This window comes from Anser anser (genome assembly GCF_964211835.1).
Source record: "Anser anser genome assembly, chromosome: 12".
Classification (NCBI taxonomy): domain Eukaryota; kingdom Metazoa; phylum Chordata; class Aves; order Anseriformes; family Anatidae; genus Anser; species Anser anser.
The window spans coordinates 3,952,663-3,967,302 of NC_139733.1; the positions used below are offsets into that span (position 1 = coordinate 3,952,663).

A 14,640-nucleotide genomic window follows, 5' to 3' on the forward strand; every position below is an offset into this window, starting at 1 on the left:
AAAGGAGAATAGCAATCTGGACTGATTTTCCTCTTAGCTATTGCTGAATCAGTTCTAAGCATTAGGTCACTTGAGAGTATAGTGCTGGAAACGAGTGAAAACTGGTGTCCAGTTCCAGTCATGAAGACAGTTTATTTTCCACAAAACATTCTTACTTCTTGCTTGATTTACCTGATGTATATTAGAAATCTTTTCATGGTCTTTGATTTTTCTGATGTTATAACGTACATGCTTAAATTGCAGCCACTAATTTTTCCGGTGTTGCAGATTACTCACAAGATGTACAAACTAATCATATGATCATAGCACTTAACACATATCCCTCATTCTTAACACTAAAACATAACTTGAGCTGAAATTTTCCAATGACTTTCAGTTACCATACTGCTACGCTAATATATTTTTTCTTCTTTTTATTTAATTGGTTTTTGTTTGTTTTTCATTCCAAGAGCTACAACGAAAAGAGCATTAAGTCTACTCTAAGTCAGATACTCAAATGATAGAAAGTGCTAGCATTGTGTGTCTCTGTGACATTGGTTTTGTCAGCTTCTTGCTTATCACCTCTCTTGGGCTTTTTTCTTTTAAGTTTCCTTTGATTCCCAGGTAAAATAGAAGTGTACAGCAATGAGAGAAAAACAATTGACAAAAGGTGAGGCAAGTAAAATAGACTTCACAAGCTATTTTTATTAAAAGGCAAAAATGAATAAAACTGACTTAAAGGCATGCTGGAAAACACTAATGCTAACAGAACAAGACAAGATAAACCATAGAAGCAAAAGGATACAAAAAGTAAAATTTGTGTCAAATAAATAGTGAGCATTTTCCTAAGTGGTTTTCTTTTCCCCCCTGTTTATTTCCCCTCCTCCCCATTTGCAATGCAGCAGCCAGACCAAATCAGTTTGGAATGCCTGGGATAGTGCCACCATATGTTCCTTCTCAGATACTTAACATTCCACAGACCTCACTACAAGCAAAACCTGTGGTAAGTGTAACCCTCTGTCCTTCTCCTTGGGAAAAACCTACTGTGCTCCTTGAATTAAAATCTAGCTGGGAAAGGTATATGTAACTTTTAGCATGGGCGTTCACTGACTGCGTTTTAACCCTGGAGCTATAAAGATGCTGTAGACTCTGGTAGAACAATTTTTGTGGATATCCATGACAGCTGAGATTTAATGTGTACAGTTGGAATGTGCAGCTTGGTTAAATAATATATTCAGTTTTAAAAGAAAAGTCTTTTTGTTACCTTCATTTAAGAAAGATTGCTTGATTTTAGGCCCAGCAGATGTCCAATCAGGGTGGTGCCCAAGGTCAGGGTCCATACCCATACAGTCTCTCTGAGCCAGCCATCACCTTGGAAACAGGTGGAAAAAGTCTTTCTGAGCAGAACAACTACAGTAACATTCCTCATGAAGGAAAACATACACCATTGTATGAACGATCTTCTCCAATAAATCCAGCTCAGAGTGGGAGCCCTAATCATGTGGATTCAACCTATTTTCCTGCCTCTTCTACATCATCCTCCTCTGACAACGATGAAGGCAATGGAGGTGCAGTGAAGTAAGTTTTTCATGAGGATGCTTTCTTACTCAGCTTCTCCTAAAATAAATTTATTTTCATAATCATTCAGTATCCTGAAAGTAAAGAAATCTGCTTATTAGTGATATGATAGACCTTCACAAAATAGTCTTGGGTCACTATGACTGCAAATATATTCATGGTTCACTCTAGTCACCTTGTTCCTTAATGAGCAGAAATCCAAAACCAAATAATATTGGATATTTTTCCACTTCTGCCCTTATGCTTTATTGAAAGAAGGAAAGAGTGAGGTTTTGGTAAATGTCACAAAACCTTCCCGTTCTTTTCTTTGTATAAAGGAAATATTCCTACCTCACAGTACAACTCAGTAAAACTTCAGTAACTAAAAACTATGAAACTTTGCTGAATTTGTAGCGTTTGCACTTCTAAAATTTTGGGATAATGTGGTTTATCAGAGAAACTTGATGTGAATGTCAGAAACTCAAAATTTAAAGCAATGACCTAAGAGCCCTCGTTGACAGGCTATGTATAGAACAAAGGCGCAGTGAAATTGTTCTTGCTCTCTTCTACTAATGTGCCTTGTTTACTGCAGAAGTATTTCTGACTTCCAGTAGATCATATGTCTGTCCTTGGCAATAAAGTTGTGCAGACTTCCTTGTAATTACTGCTTACTGACCTACAAAAAGGAAATTTGAACGGTGGCGGTTTGTGTTTACCTTCGTCTTGTTAGGTGTAGTGGATTACGATGTGAGAACTAAAACCTGTGTCTTTAGAAGGCCTGTGGTTGCCTCTAAAAGTTTGAATTTGTGTATAATAGTATAAATAAAGGTTGGACTAGATGAGCTTAGAGATCTTTTCTAACCCAAAGTATTCTGTGATTCTACGAAATATGCTTCTACATCATATTAAACTCTGAATGTATCTACAGTTATGCATGGTAGCTTGGACTTTGTTCTGATGCAGTCTGTTGACTTCAAATAATATGTCATGTAAAGTATTCTTCATTTTTTTCATAAGACTGTCTACTGCATTGTATGCAGTAAGTTTTGAATTAATTTAGAAATGTAAGTTTAGATAGTATTGCTGTTTGTAGAAGTAGTCTTCATCTGACTGAGAGAAATTACTTGGCATAGTGACAAATATTTAAAGCTCAGTCGAGAATTTTTTTTGCATGAACGTTATTTAGTCATTGTAAAGGATTCCTTATAGCTTTTAAATATGATCTAAATATTGACATAGTATAAATGAATAAACACGGTTATCTAAGTCTTCAAGACTCCTACAAATTAACATTTCTAATACATAGCATCCCTTAAAGTCCTCTCTGGCCAATAGATCCGTTAACAGTCGCCAAGGATTTATCACATCATACCTTAAGCAGAACTTTATGTTTTTCTTTGTTGTCCTTCAGCCATGTCAGTGGGAACAAAATAGGCTGGGAAAAAACAGGAACCCAGTCAGAAAGTCAAACACGTGGAGACCTGGGAGACCAAACAAAGGTAATTTGTTAAGTTCCAAACATTAATTGCAGTGTATAATTTTGTGCTAAATCTTTGTATCAAACTTGTGAGTAGAATTTTCAAAATTGATATGTGGGATTTAACATAAATTTTTACACTTTTTTGTGAATTTCAAAGCAGTGGCTTTAAAATATAGTAAGAAGATTTCCAATGAATATTGTAGCATATGCATAAAAATAAAAATTAAATAGGCTGTTTTAGAAAATGCTAGATAAAAAAGAGAAACAAAGTTATGAACATGTTTACCCCTTAGCTAAGTCTCATCCATGTATATTGCTACCCACATCTACAGTAGTGCATTATTTTGATTTTTACTAAGGATTCTGCATGGGACACAGTCCATGGGTACAGGATCCATGTCATGTAAGCTACAGTATAGTGAGAACAGCTCTAATGCAACATTTCAGCATTAGTCATGGACCGTTATAGGTGTATTAAAGCTCAGCTGAGGAGTAAAAGTCCTTCACAACCACTTGGTATGGTTTTCACATAATACATATTCAGGTAACTCCATGGGAACAGCTACAATGTATTGCTACTTTACTAAGTAAGGATGGAATAATTAAGCCCTTGTTAAAGACTTAACGTTATCCTATTAAATTACTTGAAGATATAAAACCATTGCCAAATTAAGAGCATGATGGTCCGTTTTCCGAGTGTGAACCATGTTTAGTGTTTGAATCATTTGCATGTGATACCTCAGCATTTTTGTGATGGAGCTAGCTATTAGTCTTTTGTCAAAAAAAAAAAAAAAAGTTACTTATGCTGCAGAAAAACAGAAGAACATTTTCCCTGTACCTTTGGCATAGAAATTCCAGTAAACTTTGGCTTTGTGCTTAAAATATCAAGCGGGTGATTTCATCCATCACTGGTTATTATTTTTGCAGACTACGCCCTGCATGATAACTGTATCTGCCTGTGGATTAGTCACCGTATGCAAATGCTAATGTGACCTATTGCATTCCTTTCTTGTCTGTACTACTGGCCATGCGTGAAGCCCTGTGTGTGCTGCACAGCCCCGTGCCCTCCCAGGGGAATGGAGAGCAGGGGGCAGCCAATGGTGGTGGTGCTTCCCCTGCAGCTGGGTCGTGGGCGGGTGGGACATGCTGCAGTGCACCCCTGCCTGCCCGTCCTGGGACACGTGGAATTAGAGCTGTATAAGCAGTGATTAAACTTTCCAGGAGATGCTTGCCTGCAGTACAACTTGAGTGCATCCAACTTAATGTGTAAATGCTTTGAGTTCTACTTGTATACTTTTATTTTTGAATATCAAGCCACTTCTTTAGCCTTCCTTAGCAGAAGACAGTTGTATCTCTTGAGCACAACAGGGAGAAGTATGAGTACGTTTTGTAGATTAACTTGCTTCCTGAAGAGGTATATATAAAATGATTAGAAAAAGAAGTATTTCCTAAAGGTTTCAGCTTTGGAATGAGCTATGTGATTTTCTCAGGTAATTTGAAGTGCTGAAAAGTTAGCATAGATCAGACAGCACCAATCAGCACTTCTTACCCTTTTGACTTACCTGTCAAAATTTCTGCATTGGAGTTGTGTAGTGTGGGATTATATGTGACAAAGGTGTGTTCATCTCACTTGGGTGACTGCATAGTACTAAAAAAAAAAAAAAATACTTTACTGCAGTAGTTCCTCGGTTTAGGTGTTTGAATACCACTGTGAAAGATTCAGGAAGAACCTGGGTAGTGCAAATGAAGAAAACATAGGTACTTTTCAGGTTTGTTTGTGTTTTTTTTTTGTCTTCCTCCCTGTGTGCCCCTAGCAATGGGCAGTCTTGCAAACTTTCTTCATGTTCCAGTATTACTGACTTTTAATTGTTGGGGTAGTAGAAGACAGGGACAAAAATCTTTAAACTGGTAATGAAATGTAAGGATAGTGTAACAGGTTTAACAGAGCTCCAGTAGCTTGTGTTTGTGTTAGTGTTGTGTGTTACAAGCTTTAACCTTTTATTCTATACATTGTCATTTTCATAAATGAAAAGTCTAGGTTACAATTCTAAAGTAGAATCTTTCAGTAATGTCCTCTTTTATTGTGTGCTTTAAATGTAAAAATCTTAAAACAGTGTCCCCCCTTTGATATTTTGTTAGAGCCTGTTTTTAATATGCACCTTCCAGTACAAGATTGTCGGAGGTTCTGATCATTCCTTTTTTTTTAAAAAAAAAAAAAAAGGCAGATTTGTATTTTTCATCAAAGCCTGGTGAACAAATTTAGCTTCTTATGAGTGTTTGTGTTTTTCCTCCTGTTATTTCTTGTACTTTGTATGGGATTTCATGGCTTTGGCCATTTCTGTTTAGGGTTTGCTTTTGATGTTGTATGCAGCATGTGAAATTTTATGCACAAATTGTGAAAATACTCATGCATAAGGTATCATTAAGTGCACAAAAAGTAATTTCTAATATTACTGTATTAGTTTATAGGCATGAAACTAGTATGAACTTTTTTCCTGAAGCTAAAAACAGCTTTCAGTTTTGTAGGCAAGGATTTTTAGGAATGAACTCTTTTTTTTGGTAGTATCTGTGAAAGCTATAACACAAATGCTTTCAAAAGGCTTATTCACTGGTAGGTTTACAGTACGTTTTTATGCATCATGTTTTTGCTCTAAGCCTGTGAACTAAATTTCAAGAAGTGGAACTAAATGCCATTTTAATCTTGCAGTCAGTAAATGTTACCATTTTCTCTTACATTCTTCTTCTCAGAGTAATTTTATGTTTTAAAAAAATAACACTTAAGGCCTTTGAGTTCAGACACTATATTTTTAATGCATTTAAAATGCACTATGTAATCTTTCCTGCTTCATTTAGAAATACAGTGGAGGGTTTTGTTAATGAAAGTCTAGATAAATTACAGCCTTCGTGTCAGTTAAAACATGTAGTTGGGTAGAATTTTGGAAATCGTTATGAGGTCATCCACATTTCATTAAGAGGTCATCATTCACTCTTTTGTATTGTGCAATTAAAAATCAAATAAAATAATAATTACTTGTTACTGTTATAATAAGTTGAAGCTTTAACATAATACCTTTTCAGTAATTGTCTTCTGCTAGCAAGCAAAGGCTGTAAGTTTACATTCTCCGAAAATCTTTTAGTCAATGTTGGGTAGTATATTCTACCTACTGACACATCATGACGTGAAGATTTACTATTTTCATTGTGAGTGAAGAAGGAAATTGCTGTTCCTCTTGGCTGATCTTCTGGTATGTTTCTGTACATTTTCAAAAGCACTTTATTTTGTATGTTCTGTTATAGGCAGAAGGTTCCTCTAGTGCTTCTTCAGGAAGTCAGGCAGCTGATGTCAAAGGGAATCAAACCAGTAATCCACAAATCCCATGCCTGTTGTCAATGCCCACCAGAAACCACATGGATATTACTACTCCTCCATTACCTCCAGTAGCACCTGAAGTATTAAGAGTGGCAGAACACAGGCACAAGAAGGGGTTAATGTATCCCTACATCTTTCATGTCCTAACCAAGGTATGACATTTTACAATTATGTGCTATAAAATAATCATTTTGTAAAGGTAATTGCACTTACGTTTCTGGATAAGAACATCATAATTTCATATCCTTTATGATGTTTTGAGTTTTGGTCCATTTTTAGTGCTTCCAGCAGTTTATTTCCTTCTGCTTTCTAACCACTGATCTGGGCTGATATATTGTTCCAGTAAATATGAGTTGACTGTTATTAGAAGTGTTTACTTAAAAAATGGCTCATTTTTCTGAATATTTTATTTAAATATTTTATATATCTGTGTGTGTGGATATATATATAATTTGCCCATTTTCATCTAAAAACTCCAACGTGTACTGTGGTGTCTCTGCCAAGTCTTCTCTGTTTTCAGTGTTCAAAAAATACTTAGATTGTTTTCCCTCACAATTTGTCCCTCCCATCCCTGGTAGCTACCCCTGACAGAAACATAGGAGCTATAAGAAATCCCTCTTACAGAATCATAAAATGCAATTATAGATGAACTTGATGATGATATGAATTTTTGGCCATTGATTTGCTTGTTTTATGTGCTAGCCTTAATGTCCCAGGGAAGCTACAAGCATTTTCACACAGCATAGGCCGCTTTCTGCAGTATCTTTAGTTTAAAAAAAAAATAAAAAATCTACCTCAATAGCCACGTAAGGACAGCTTGAAAAGCAATGGGTAAGCTACTTGTAGAAGTAAGCAGTGGTGTTCCTGCACTGTGCTCAATTTAATCAAGTTTCAAAAGACATGAGTTCACACTTTATTGTTCCTTCTAAGTGCAAACATATGCATCCCAGAGCTAGACAACTAATTCTTGTCCACTGAAGTCTTCAGAACACTTGGCGCTGTTTTTTGTTCATCAAGCCCATTCAGCATATATATTTGTACTGCATGTAGCAAAATGGTGTTGTCCACATTCCTGGTCGTTTGTATTAGTCTTAAAAATCCATTTCAGGATGGTAAGGACAATAGGCTGGGATTTGAAATGCATAAAAATAGACGTTTCTGCATCAGGGTTTGGAGTTCCTAAATCCCATGTGTTTATTTTGCACCATATTTGTATAGCTGTCATGTTCTTGTACTTACAACATTTACCAAAGAAAAGTGGAGAGGAAGCAAAAGGCCTATGAAGACCATTGATGCCAGTTCTATTTCTTAGTTTGCATAATCATATACTCTTAATACGCTTAAATACTACTTGATACTTAATTGGTACACAAAAATGTCCCAGATTTTGTTGCTGTTACACGTAGAGACAAATCTTTAAGATGTTCTTTATACCTAACTTAGCGTTGACTGAATTAACCTAGCTATATCGTAATGTAATCACTCCAAGGTGTCACCTACTGTATTCACTACTGGGACAGTTTAAACATCTTTATAATTAAAGTAGCAAAAGTGTGCTTGCATTTTGTCAGTGTTGAATATAAAGGCTTTGGGGTGCAATGCAGTGAAGGGATTAAATGCCGCTATTTTTTTCTGTTAGTCTTGCTACTGATTCATAAAATCTTCTGTTTTCCCCTAAATACAGGGGGAAAATGAAAGGGGAGTTAACTTATTCCTTTTCTAGGGATGAAACTTTTTGCCTGCTTCTGCAATGGTGGATTTATCTTGAGTTGTAAATGAACAATCTTCTACCTGGTTTCAGAAATCTCAGCTATGTCAGGTTTCCCTGATAAATTTCTACACTGCAGTTCCTTTAATAATTTAGAAATAGTATCCTCTACTGAAATTCCAGAGACTGATCTTAGATGAGAGGAGATGGAATTGGCAGTATTTAGTAAAGCGAGGCATTGTGCTCTGTGCCATCACTTATTGTCACTTTGTGGAGTATAAACCATAATGATCTTATTTCCAAAATAAAAAGGTCAAAACGTTAATTGTACATGTGTACAAGAAAAACTAATTTTTGTGTAATACTTTAGCCATATAATATCTAAAAATATCTAATATTGCTGACATTTTTAGGGTGTGAAGCCAACAAGTAACTTTTATGTAGTTATATACTTACAGCTGTATACAGCTTCCACCACTTCTGCCTTTTAATCTGGTTTGTGTTGATTGCAAAGGCTTTTGAGCATATAGGATGCTGTAGTGTTTCCCTGTATCTCATTCTTTACTGGAGAGTTTAACTGGAAATGTAATCAGTGTGGCTTCCTCAAATGTTTTTCTAACTCTGTGTTCTCCTTACATAGGACGATTTAGCTTAATTTGCTTAAAAATTCTGATACAGTAAAATAAGATTAAAAAAGAAAGAACTGATAGACAGGGTTCTTCTGCAGGTTGCTTTTACTTGATAAGGAGTTAAACTTCATGAATTATGTTACAGGTTTTCATTTTTCTACTACATAGAAAGGATAAGTTAGTGGCATTTTAAAATTTTAAGAAAAAATTTAAGAAAAAGCCCTTTTAGAAAGCAGCAGGTATTTAATTTGTGAGATGCATCTCTGGAAATGGGTAAGGTTTATTCTTCAGGAAATTTTTGTTGAGGTCACTGTCAGAAAAAAATGAGAGAGACTTAAACCTTAAAAGGTTTGGTGGTTCTCAGCACCTTTTTAAATAGGAATATGAGTAGCTTTCCCAGAAAATCTTACAATGATTGAATGCACAGAAACAAAAAATATAGAATGTTGCTGATATTTTGAGAGAGAATATTGGAAGGTTCTTTCATGCTTTTTTTTTTTTTTGATAAAGAAAGTATAAAATGCTAAAGCTTTATTTACTCACATTTGAAACAGTATTTGTATAATTCCCAGTTAGTTTTTTTGGCCAGGTCTTCTCATAATGTTATTTTTTCCAGTGAGTCCCCAGCACTGTTTCAAACCCTTGCATCATAAAGTCAGGCTGGTGATTTTAGACAGCATGAATATTTTTTAAAATAACTATCTGCAGTCTAGATTTAGTATTTATTATTCAAATGTGCTTTGAATGTCTTTTAATTCTATAAGCACATTACTATATTGTCATATATACTGTTTTTCTCCTGGAAATTATCTGTATGTAAAGATCAGTAATTAGACGGTCACAGATAATCCACACACACACACACACGGAGAGCTACTGGAGGAAAGCAAGCGGATTGTAGTAGGGTAATCCTCATCTGGTGCTACCTTCTCATATGTAAGATCCACATTACTGCTGAATCACATTTTTCTTGACTAGATGAGATTCATTTTAGGGCTGAATTGAGTTATTGAGCATACCTAAATACTTTCTGTTCACTTTAACACGTTGTGTTTTTCTGCTTTCTTTCACACAAAAGGGTGAAATCAAAATTGCTGTTTCTATAGAAGATGAAGCCAACAAAGACCTGCCTCCTGCTGCTCTGCTTTATAGGCCAGTTCGTCAGTATGTTTACGGAGTCCTGTTTAGTTTGGCAGAAAGCAGAAAGAAAACTGAAAGACTCGCTTTTAGAAAGAACAGACTTCCACCAGAATGTATGTACTGTCGAATCCAGTCTTTATTTCTCTTCCCTTTTGCCATGTCTTCATTTGTACTGTGATTTGAATGAGAATAATTACTAAGATTTCATCAATGTGACTAGAGCTGGAGGAATTTGACTTAACTCGATCCATGGATAATGCAAAAAGATGTTCTTACTTTGAAATATTATTTCTTGTAGTTTAAGAACTTGAAATGGTACCCTTTCTAAACAAGTTCTGGGGTTTATTTTTTAAAGTATATGCTTAAGCTGCTGTCAGGCTTGCAGCAAGTAATGTCATATTTTGATGTAGTTTTCAAAGTATATGGCAGAACTTGATTAAAAGAAACTTGTATTCTGAGCATATGCATGCAAATTCGTGTGCTTTTTTCCCCCCTCGAGGACGAGACATGCATATGTTAACTTTCCCTGTCTTCCCCTCTGTCCTCCCAAATGTATAATTAAATGTGCTTCAGTGAATTTTGCAAGTCTGTTTAGTAACTTTCAGGTGTTGACATAAAAACTTGGTTTGAAATTTGCAGAAATCAGGTGTAATGCAATTAAAGGAAGACTAAACTTTTGTGAGCAGACTTGTCAGAAGATCTTATGGCTAATTCAGTCAGAAGGATCAGTGTTAATCTCATATTAATCTGGAAGTTAACTTTTTAAGTTTTCTGCTTCCAGGAATTGCTTTTATTCCAGAAAATTCACCCTCCTCATTCTGCATTGTTTTACTTGTAAAGAAATGCATACAAGGATATGATTGAATGAACTTTACATTAGCATCTTATAAAGGTTAAAGTAATGCTGAAACATTAAGTGGATGGCAGCAGCAGAAGTATTTATATCTAGGCTGCTGTCACTAGGCTAAATATAAGAAGCAGATACTTAGAACGTAGGAAAGCCTTATTCAGTCTTCGTGTGTAAAAGAACAAAAATAAGAATCAATTGCAAACTTCATATTCATTCCCTTTTTTCATTTTTTAATTGTTAGATGTTTTTGTACATTCATAAGGAAGATGATAATCTTCCAATGTTTGAAAAACTGTTAATCTTCGTTATTTTGTGGAATTAATATTTACCCTGTTTGAGTAATGTCTTGCGACGCATTGTCAAAACCTTAACCCTTTAAACTCAAACAACGTAATAGTATTTCAGGTTACAAGGTCATTTCAGGATTAAAATAATGAAGTTATTTGTGGTATTCATTTGACCTCATTAGACATTTGTCCTTAAGTGTACTACAATATTTGGAGTGGTGAAATAGCTAACTGCTGAAGGTCAGCTTTGGTTTTCAGAATGTTTTCATCTTGTAAGCCTAGAATGTTCTCAGTAAACTGCTGGAATACATATATGATCTCTATTTTCTCTTCATTTATGCTGCTTTTCAGAGGTTTATTCTCAGTGGAGGCTAAGAACACTACTGCTGACTTGGTGTAGTTACAGGAGCTCCAGCAAATCTTGCTGCAGGACACATTCAGCTACCTGACCTACTTCTGTCTTAGGACTGGCCATGCTCTTAAGAAAACAAAAATTGGAACATCTGCCCAAAGATTAGCGCTTCACTGCAAAGCTACAATTGCTAGTAAAGATAGATTTGAGCTAAGATGCACACTTGTGGCTTGGAAGGGCTAGGTTACACGAATGCGTTTCTTTTGGTTGTCTCTGTTACGGAGTAGCAAGAATTAGGTAGCCTGTGCCAGACAGAGGGAGAGAATAGCGTCTCAAATGGCAAGAGCAGATTTCTCAAATTGATTTGTCACACTCGTTGGCTGCTACTAACTTCTCTGAGGACTACAACACAAGCTATAATGAACTGACAGTGGTGATTCCCCTTTAGTGCCTTTATTTTTATCACTGCTCTGAAAAAAATAAGTATGAAACAGTAATTAACAGAAAAAATCAGAAGAATTAAGAAATTAATTTCTAAAGGCATGTATACTTTCCCTAGGTTTATGTGGAGAATTGATGATTCTACTAATGCATCTAAAATTCTGTCATCTTTATTGTACAAACCATTACACTGGCAATATAATAATTGTGTGTGAATAATTTGCAAGTACATTGTGTGTGAGGGTTATAGGAAGCTGTGAAAAGTACACAATAAACTTGATATGTCAGTATTAGTACTAAATTTATAGACAGTAAGATAATGGATCTTTCTTAAAATGGACTTCTTTCTGTCTTTCAAATCATTATTTTTATGTAGTTGAAAAGTCAATTAAAAACAACAGATCTGCTGGAAGAGGTAGTCAGTGAGGTTTTTTAGTAATAATTGCCTGCTAAGTAATGCCTTTGCTGTACACGTCCTCATGTCTCCTCCCAGAGGACATGAAAAGCTGAATTGCAAAGTTCTTCATTGTGCTTTTACTGCCAAGTGTGCAGCGTTGGCTGTGCTCCCCTTCCTTGTGAGGGGATACAGTCAAAATGTCTGACTTGCTCTTCTTTTCAAGCTCTGAAATGGGTTATTTCCCCGGTTCTAATAAATATATGTATGTAGATGAAACCATCTGCCCTTTCCACTCTGCAAAAACGCACACTTGTACAAGCTGTCGTAACTCCTGGTTGGATCCGAGGGTTTGTTATTTTAAGCCTAGCCATCTTGTGATGTACTGTTCTCCATCAAGGATGTATTCAGCTGACACTGTTTCTGCCAAAAGGAAAGCCGTATCTTGGGCAATAGCCCTTTTGCAAAATCAAGCATGCGTAGCTCAAGCTGTACTGTCAATGATGATGACAAGGCTAGAAGAGTCTTGATTAATCTTCATTAGCTAGCTCATTTTCTGATGGTGGTGGGTAACTCACACCTCATGTTCAGATCATGGAAAAAAATGCAAAGAGTATACCAGAAAAATCTGAGTCACAGGTAGCGGTGAGGGCTCTAACAGACAGCTGGAGCATGCAGAATGCTGCTGCTAATGGCTTCAGAGCCTGTAACAGCATTCACAGGTGTTTATCAAGCTAGTTAGCTTAGTGCAGGTTGGTGCTGACCTTTTTTGCTCTTGGACAGGCCATCAGTGTCCTAAGGGTGATGGTTAAAGCAGACATCAGTACGCAGTGCATTTACTTGGGCTACTGTGAGTAGTCAAATCTACTGATCGGCAGCAGGAGGAAGTTTAGTATAAAAAACAGCATAATTAGCTCTGTGGTGTCGTGGCTGAACATCCTCTGATCCTGAGTGTTTGTTGTTGCTAATGCAGTCTTCAGGGGAGACGTTTCTTATCTCCAAGTGGAAGTCCTGGAAAGAAAACACAAAGCGTTCCTCTGAGGACAGAGATACTCAGCAGTTGAGGAAGATGGCATTTTTGGCAGCAGTCCCAGTACAGAGTTGTCAAATGTGTAAGAAAGGCCCTGGAGAAATAGATACGGACAAGTCCTAGATTCGTCTGTTATGTTAAAGGCTAAATTTGAGTGAACAGTACTGCAGTTACTTTTTGACTTGATACAGCTGTAATTCCTCCTTTCCATCATTTGGGGGGGAGGGAAATGTTTGCCAGTCCACTAGACTGCCCTTCATATTAAACCACTCTCCAAGAAGAATGGTTATCTTTCCCAAAATAACCATTACTCGGCGTAATTTTGAAACCAGGGTGGATCTCCAGCAGGTATGGTATTACTGAGGAAGGTACCTTTTGAGGGAAAACGAATGTTTTTGTTCTGTTTTTACAGACCATTTGTGTTCTGTAAAGCTCTGTCTCCTTGCTGTCATCTGCTGTTAGAGGAGTGGTGAAAGCTGGAGGGGTGGTCTTCTGAGGGTGCTTAGATGTGTGCTCACAAAATTTGCATCTAGTCCCCTCTGGAGGGGCATCCAAACTGAGAAACTGAGTGTAGCTGGGAGTATTGTCTCTGTTGTCAAAAGGAGGTTGAAGGGAAGAAGAGAAGAACTCCAAAACACAAATAACTGGTTTATGTCAATTGTCAACAGTTTGGCTTTCTCACTGCTGAACAGATTAAGCTGTCCTGCATAGTAGCCTCATTGTTTTCCCTAGCCATTTGCTGGGAGAGCTAAGGTTTTGGTCCAAAAGTACCTCTTGCTTCCAAGACGTAAAGCAATTAAACTAGTATTTGAAAGCCTTTGTAAAATCCGTCCTTTCATGTGTCCATGTTTACTGTCCCAGGCCTAAACAAGAAGTGAACACCAGCGTGATACACCCTGCACAAATAACAGAGTAGCTCTGCTGGCTGTTAAAGCCCATCTTAAATAGCTGAGCGGCACATTAAAAACTGGGAGCAACCAAAATAGAACATGATTTTGTCGTGAGGCTACCGACTAAATATATCAGAATATTTATTTTCATTGCTGCGTGTTATCTGTAAAACTTAGCCTGAGGTCTATAAAACATAGCTATACTGCTAGAGTAGTTTTAGTCCAGAAAAGCATGAGAGGGTGCTTTAAGGTATTCTGGAGCTTCTTTTATAATCCAGATCATGGCCTCTGCCATGGTTTGCCTGCCCCTCATTATGAAATCATTTGCAAAGCTGATGTCTGATTGCTGAAGGAGACTTTGTAGCTGTGAGAGCTATCCTGGCACCAGCGGTACTCTCCTCTCAATCCCTAACCGAAAGGCTTCCAGCAGAAAGAGCAGGTCTGTTCTCCTGCGCCGCTTTGCTAGCGGAGGAATCTCTCCGGGCTGTAACCTGAAGCTTCACTAACAAGCTCCTTGAGTCTTTCCACACTGC

The 14,640-nt window shown here is 36.8% G+C and overlaps 1 protein-coding gene across 3 annotated transcripts in view; it reads left to right on the forward strand.

Annotated features, from left to right (window-relative positions):
• The window catches only part of FAM120A (family with sequence similarity 120 member A), a 53,853-nt gene that overhangs the window by 20,444 nt on the left and 18,769 nt on the right, over positions 1-14,640 (forward strand). For 2 of the 3 annotated variants that reach the window (XM_083795914.1, XM_083795912.1), the window contains exons 6-10: positions 882-982; positions 1,274-1,557; positions 2,948-3,035; positions 6,314-6,538; positions 9,802-9,976. In XM_083795914.1, coding sequence (XP_083652040.1) covers positions 882-982; positions 1,274-1,557; positions 2,948-3,035; positions 6,314-6,538; positions 9,802-9,976 — 873 coding nt within the window. The remainder of the gene's footprint in view (positions 1-881; positions 983-1,273; positions 1,558-2,947; positions 3,036-6,313; positions 6,539-9,801; positions 9,977-14,640) is intronic. The other variant, XM_083795913.1, reaches the window with a different exon arrangement.